Source organism: Trachurus japonicus, chromosome 24, assembly GCF_045865225.1.
Source record: "Trachurus japonicus isolate A0001 chromosome 24, Traja_1.0".
Classification (NCBI taxonomy): domain Eukaryota; kingdom Metazoa; phylum Chordata; class Actinopteri; order Carangiformes; family Carangidae; genus Trachurus; species Trachurus japonicus.
Genome location: NC_140930.1, coordinates 4,959,914 through 4,967,366, shown reverse-complemented (window position 1 = coordinate 4,967,366; position 7,453 = coordinate 4,959,914). Strand labels below are relative to the sequence as shown.

Here is a 7,453-nt window from a genome sequence, read left to right as displayed (position 1 = left end):
ACAACATGTAAAACGTAAATGAATGTAGAATGAGAGAGTTAGGTGTAAAGTGTTATGTAGGCTAATAAATACAGCAAGCGCTATGGTAAAGATGATCGCCGGAAGTGAGCAGACCGTAACTTCTTAAACCGGAAGTATGTCACATGAAATGCTACCCGTGTCTTGACGGAAACGCCCCTGGCCGCAGCCAGACCCTTCTCAAAAATCCAGCAGCAGGCAAGTGACCGTGGACGGAGTTACACTCGAGGCTTCTCCCGTCTGTGTTATGCCAAACACAGTTGGCTAGCTGGATGTGAAGTTAGCAATGCTCTTTATTTATAGTAATTTGAACCATCAGTCAAAGAGTATGGCCATCAATCGGCCTGGGATGCTAAAATTTTCTTTTCTATCTTAACCCCCCCCCCAAAAAAAAGACAATTTTAGCACCAGTTTAGCACAAGTGTATCCGTCTGCGGTCTGCAAGAGGGAGGCGTGTCGAGTAGTAGGCACTGTAGGAGGCGTGTCGCGTAATGACGTCACTACGCGACACGCCCCCCGCCACTACAGGGAACGCCCTACACACGGTTCTTAAAGGGATATGAGCCCACTACAGTTGCATGTTGCATGCAAAAGTTAACGACTTTGCCTACGCGTTCTTTGCCCTATAATGAATGTATTCAAAAGCTTACAAATGTTATTATTACATTTTTAATTGGGTAAAAACAATTAAGGCAGGATTTCATTTATATTAAAATTTAGATGTAAAATTTTCTGACTTTGTCACAAGAGAAAACACAAGATAATTAACAGACAGGAATTCATGAGCTAAATGTCAGTGCTTATGTGGGAGTAAGAGCGTAATGTGTTGATATATGTATATATATATATATATAAAAGTAGTGGCCTAGTGGCCTACCCTATATTTATTTATATAAATAAATAAAAGTAGTAAATAATAATGTCAGTGCTTATGTGGGAGTAAGAGCGTAATGTGTAGATATATATATAAATAAATAAATAAATATATATATATATAAATAAAAGTAGTGGCCTACAAAATTAAAATAATGTGATGACAATAACTTTTATTATTCCTTAATGGGGAATTCATTTGTGAATCTCTCCATTCTGTAGGTTACTGAGCAGTGTTGCTCCCTTGCTTTCTCTCTTGATATCAGCAGGGATCATCAGCAGCATTCTCCTGGAGCTTGAGTTGCTGGCCCTCTCGCCCTCTCTCCTACCTGCAACACCTCTTGGGCTTTGTTTGGTATTCTGATTGCCTTTATTTCACCCTACAACACACACACTACTGTACTCATGCACCCACAGCACTGATCATAGACCATAACTTTCTTTGTCATGGTCGTTTTGTGACAAGTAGCAATTCATCTCAACTATATTTGGTCTGTCAAACGTATTTGTAGTGAAGAAGAGATCTATTTAAAAAAAACCAAACCAAAACATTTCTAGGCTCATTTTTTATTTTATTTTATAGCCTGCTCAGAAATGCCTCAGAGGAGAGGGCTTCTTCCAGTTTCTCCTTGTAAATTTGGAGCTTCTTTGCTCCCTCCTTGGACATGTGCCCCACCAGGGCTTCGGCCATCACATTTAACTCACTGTCAAAAAAGAACTATAAAGGTTTTCAATTACATGTTACATCACACATTGATGTGTCATGTGTCTATCATCAATTCTTTACATATTAATCTTACCACGGTCACTTTTGTGACTGTAGGAAGTACGTGTTTAAATGTAAATGTGAACAATAATTTCAAACAAACTATTGCTGCACTAGACCACGGTGAGAATAATGTTTTTGAATGAGCTGGTCAATATTATAGCAGAGTTACAATTTATTAGTTACACCAGATTGCTGGCTAAGTTACAACACCCAATTCTATTTGGCTCAACCTTTTAGGATCATTTGCAATAAAACGTATGTATAGCTGCATGTCACTTATCAAACAGGCAAATAACCCTCTGAAACTTTGCTAACGTTAACTACATTTTGCTGAGTCGGCAACGGGCTGGCTTCGTTCTGTTTATACACTTATATTTAATAATATGGATAAATATAGCCCTACTTCCTTAGTCCATCGCTAAACACAATTATTATATACATTAATCGATGAATTAATTAAATTACACTGACACTTACAGTCTGCATATGTTCGGCCATTCAGACTAGTCAATTTTTACGGCGGAACTGGTTTACTTCCTGTTTTGTTATCCGTTTTGGCGGTCTCATTTTACATCTCGCGTGGTTCAACGTGACTTTCCCGTGTGGAGGGGGCGTGTCGCGTAGTGACATCACTACGCGACACGCCCCTACGCGAAACGCCTCCCTCTTGCAGGACGCAGACAGACCCCTCTCGTTTAGCACTGGTTCAGATGTTTAGGAATCCTGCTCTGTTCCGGGAGCAAACTTCTACAACATTACATGTTGTACAATAATCATCCCATCATTTTGTTTGTGAATTTTTCTGTGGAAAGTCTGCTGACATACTGCGTCACAGTTTGGTAGGGAGACCAGGGATAATTGTAACACTTTGTAAATTTGGACACATTCTCCCCTCATGTGTCCACTACAAATAGCAATGCCTTAAACTTCTCAAACTATATCACATAGTTCATTATTTGATGTCAAATGCAAGAAGTGCCACTGTTACAACCTACCCCACTACCAGGGTAGGTTAACACAACCTGAGGTAAATTGTAACTGTGAGATCAAAAACTAAAAACTGAGACCACACCACAACATATGCATCTATGTAAGTTTATTGTGCATGTGCCAACACTAAAGTAGCTCCCTGTGGTTCAGTATGAACAAATGATAGACTGATAGATAGACATAGGGAAGGGAAACATGCAAAACAGAACAGCGAAGGCAACGGTGCAGTAGCTAACTGAATCATCAGTGATAGGGTGTGATACAATGACATACAAACATCCAAGTATGCAGCTCTCAGGTGTTGGCTTTGTTGTTTCTGCTGTGACTTTTGTGTCTATTCTCACTGCCACTCCTTGTATGTTCAGATGCTAAGGAATCCTGCTCTGTTCCGGGAGAAAACTTGTTCTTACTGTTGTACAATAATCATCCCATCATTTTGTTTGTGAATTCCTTTACTGATTGACACGAAGAACCTACATCTTGGTGTCATATTAAAACAAGGAAACAAACTAAGCAGAGGTCATTTGAATTAGAGGGGGAACACTTCTCTCAGTTTCATTTGTTGACATCTTATGATGGTGAGTACATGCTTTGAGTCTCTTCCTTTTGTCAGTATTTTCTATGATTGCATTTTTATTCGTTGATTGTCAGTGAAATAGTTTTGATGTCCTGTATTATTTCCAATGACAGGCTGAAGGACAAAAATCGTGAGTCCACCAATTTACTAAACCACAAGTATCCTAGTGAAAAGTGTATTGTGCTTTTCAATAATAATCAATTGATCAGTAATCAACAACTGATGTTTTTTTTTAATGTTTTTTTATGTTAGTGATGAGGAGGAGTACCTGGAAATTGACACTTTTAGAAGAAATTCTTTAACAATTATTTACAACATGAAGATACTGACTAAAACAACATCAGAATCTTCTGAGTTAATGAGTGAGGTAAGTCTGATGGGGACACATTTTCCTGTTTTTGGATTTAATCTTTGTAACTGCTGTTGTTTTATGAACACTTAATTCCTGTTACAAAATTTAGGAAACCATATCTCTTTGTGTATATGATTTATGTTTTGACTTCATAGGTTCTTCACAGCATCTTCTTTTTGGGAAGTATCAACTCGCCACCATATTCCCCGGAAGATATTATGGAAAATAGAAGTCTCTTGGCTAAGTGGAAGAAATCCTACCCAAGAGCCTTTCAACTCTATTCCACACATCTACCCAGACGACATCCAGTCTCATGTCTGCTGGACATGGTAAGCTTATGGTTTGTCAAAAGATAGTACAGTTTGTAAAAAATTGTATGGTCTTGCTACCTCACTTGAACATATTCAAGAGTTACAGTTGCTGTAGCTCTGCAGGCTTGACATGGTGAATAATAGGGGTGGGAGAAAAAATTGATTCACATAAATATCGCAATATCTTTTTTTGACGATTTTTAAATAGATTTTTTTTTTTCAAAAATGGGGGGGGGGGGGGGATTTTTTAAAAATATTGTGCAATGTGCATTTGTTAGCCTTTTTTACATACACAGAGTACAGGTTTTGAAAAGGGTTTAAGTTCACTTTATAATGGAGTATGTTAATTTATAGGCTCCTACAGTATTTGTGTGCAGATAAATGTTAAAAATGCAGACTAAAAATCGAGAGAATCGGCAATATCGTAGAATCGCAATTTAAATCGCCATCCAAAAAATCGTAGAAGAATCGAATCGGGAGAAAAGCATATCGTCCCAGTCCTAGTGAATAATACTGATCATAAAAGCAAAAAAGCCTAATTTTCTACTATTTTAATGTTTTGAAGCATAAAAGCATGATAAAATGTATTCCTGCTTGCAGATTGTCAGAAAATTTGGACATGACAATGAAGACACAATTAGAGAAATGTTGGAGGACCGCCAATCATATAGTTCTCAAAAAAAGTTTTTCTCCTCGACCGCCATCTGTGTCTCTCAAACAATGAAGTCAAAGAAATACTATGGAGTCTCCCTTTCCACTGCTGGCCGTCCTCCTGGGAAGATCATGGTTGCTGCCTCCTGTTTAAGTTCCTGGGACAATCTTGTCGCTGATGCTGTCATGACCTACTATTCAAAGGATAAAGAAGTCAAGAAGTCATACTTTGATGGAACGATCCAACTTCCAGAGAGTGTCATGTGCCAGACATTTGATATCAGAACAGGACAAAAAATGCCTCCTTGCGAATCATGTAGGGATTTGTTTGGTTTGCAGACAGTAAATCGAAAGAGGTGGGCCTATGGCAACTGTGCTGAAGCTGAGAGCCTGAGCAACTTGTTTAAAAATGAGAGAGAAATAAAAAATGAAGTAACACAAGTGTCTCCTATAGATACACTTTCCAGACAGCAGGCTAAAGAGAGCGTTCTTAGCGATCTTAGGCATTTTCTGAACGATGTGGGATTTCAATGGGATACTGTTAGTTTCTACGGGCTCTAATTTCGTAGACCAGATGCAGCGCAGGCAGGGGCTCACAGTGGCAGAATGATAACGCAAACAGAGCTCCACGAGCTGATGAAGCAAAAGTAGTCTGGGAGGAGGTTACTAATAAAAAAAACACACCCCAGCCCCTTTTCCATTATTAAAGATAGGCTATTCACATTTAATAAGCTATATTTAAACTGTGTGTAACAAAGTTCAGGTAGTGTGCACAGATCACAACATGAATAATACCATGTGTAACGGGGATGAGATGCGTCTCTCTTTTTCTCTTTTCTTTTGACTTTTCTGAGATGAGAAATGCCGAATACTGTATACTCACTATTTTATGCCGAGGGTGTAGTTGGCTGAGAAAGATGATAGTTTGTTTGTTTTCAGTTTTTCGTTAGTTTGCATCAGTTTGTTTCAGCTGTGTTAATTCAGTCAGGTTGAGTTTCCATTAGGCGTGCCGTAACAAACGCCTTTGATCTGACATCAGATGACCCAATTAACCACGACACATTGATTTATAAAATGGAGCAATATGGGGTCAGGGGGTTTGTTTTGAATTGTGTGAAAAGTTATTTAGGAAACAGGCAGCAATATGTGAAGATGGGAGACTGTTTGTCAGATGTGTGGATATTGCGTGTGGTGTCCCCCAGGGGTCAGTATCTACTATGACACAAACATCTTTTGTTCTGGTGAGAATTTGCAGCAACTTTTGGGTGTCATTACTTCAGAATTAAGTAAAATAAAAAATATGACTTGACAAAAATAGATTATCACTAAATCTGAACAAAACAAAAATCATGTTATTTGGGAACTGTAAAATACATAATCAAATACAGGTACACATAGATGGTGTAAACATTGAAAGAGCAAAATGACAATGAATTCCTGGGAGTGGTAAGAGATGACAAAATTAGCTGGAAATCTCACATTAAACAAATCCTAGATAAAGAAATTAAAAAAGCATTCTGTATAATTCACTGATTCTTCCTTATTTAGATTACTGTACATATAGATATGGGGAAACACCTAAAACTACACCTCAGTCACTTTTCATACTGCAAAAAAGAGCAATGAGAATTATTCACAAGGTTGATTAATTTAAAGGGGTAGGATTAGATAAGTTTATACTTCTTCCTACTCCTTTTCACTCATGTAAACTGAGTTGCTTAAGAATTTGCAGATGCAAGTTACTGTTTTGTTTGTTTTGTTTTGTTTTGTTTTGTTTTCATTTCTTGCTGTTCACTTATTTTTATTATTATTATTCTCTTTTTTTCATTGTTTTTACATTGTTGTTTACCTGATCGAAATAAAGATATCAAATCAAGGACACACACGTCTGAATTGAGCATAGTGTGGGAGTGCATGAGTGCCTGGGTGCATGTGAGGTGTCTTATAGACTCAGATTTTTGTGGTGTGGATTAGATGTACTTGGTTCCCATAACAACAAAAGCATTTTATTGATGTCTTATTATATCTTAATCTTTCTTCATCCACAGCTGGATTCATGTCTCTAAGTCCAGGACCTCAGAAAAACCTCCAGGTTTACAGTAAGGTGTTTTCATGAACATTTAAGGAAGGTTGAAACTATGTCTTAAAACCTCTTTATCACACTCTGATATTAAAACAGTCCTTGTTTAATTAATTCAGTCCATATTCCTAAATTCATCATATTTCTATAAACTGATATGGACAGAAACTACACATATTAACAGCACAGAAAAGTGAACAAATTGGGTAACTGCACAGAGAGGATGTAGAATGGAGGTTTAATATGTTCCCAGCTGCTCATTTCATTGTGAATGATCTTGTGAAGTCTTTAAATGTATTGATTAAGATGTTAAAAAAATGAATATATATATGAATGTGTATTAATCCTACAACAAGCGAACATACAGCTGTTGGCAGCTGCAGCTGAATATGTAACAGCTGGCTCACTCTGGTGTTTCCAGCTGTTTCCACATGGAGAACAGTGATGCTTGTAGTTCTCACAGGTGGCCACCGGGAGGCGACACTGCTCCAACAAGTGATGTAATAATCATACAGCACCGAGAGAGGTGTCTTAGTTTCTGGGTTTTCTCTACTGTTTGGTTTTCATCATTTTAGGGAAATACCATATTGATAAAACCAAAGGAAGTCACTCAAAACCTTCATTTATAGCTATTGGAAGGGAAACTGAAGAGTGCATCCAAAATATGTGGCTCTAAAAACAAGGAAGCCCTAACCCTAACCCTAAAACTTTTCATTTGTGCTCGTTATTTGATATCAACTCCCCCTAATAACTGCACTTGTACTTTGCTGCTGTTATTATCAATAAAGGTTCATAGAATAGGGGTAAAATGTCATTATTTTATCTTCATCTT

General features: G+C 37.7%; 1 protein-coding gene across 1 annotated transcript in view; it reads left to right on the top strand.

The window, feature by feature from the left end:
* Window positions 1-3,585: 3,585 nt before the first annotated feature.
* Window positions 3,586-7,453, top strand: part of LOC146961195 (uncharacterized) — an 11,816-nt gene continuing 7,948 nt past the window's right edge. Inside the window, exons 1-3 of the mRNA XM_085771682.1 lie at window positions 3,586-3,594; window positions 3,735-3,908; window positions 4,491-4,973. Of these exons, the coding sequence (XP_085627808.1) occupies window positions 3,586-3,594; window positions 3,735-3,908; window positions 4,491-4,973 (666 nt within the window). The remainder of the gene's footprint in view (window positions 3,595-3,734; window positions 3,909-4,490; window positions 4,974-7,453) is intronic.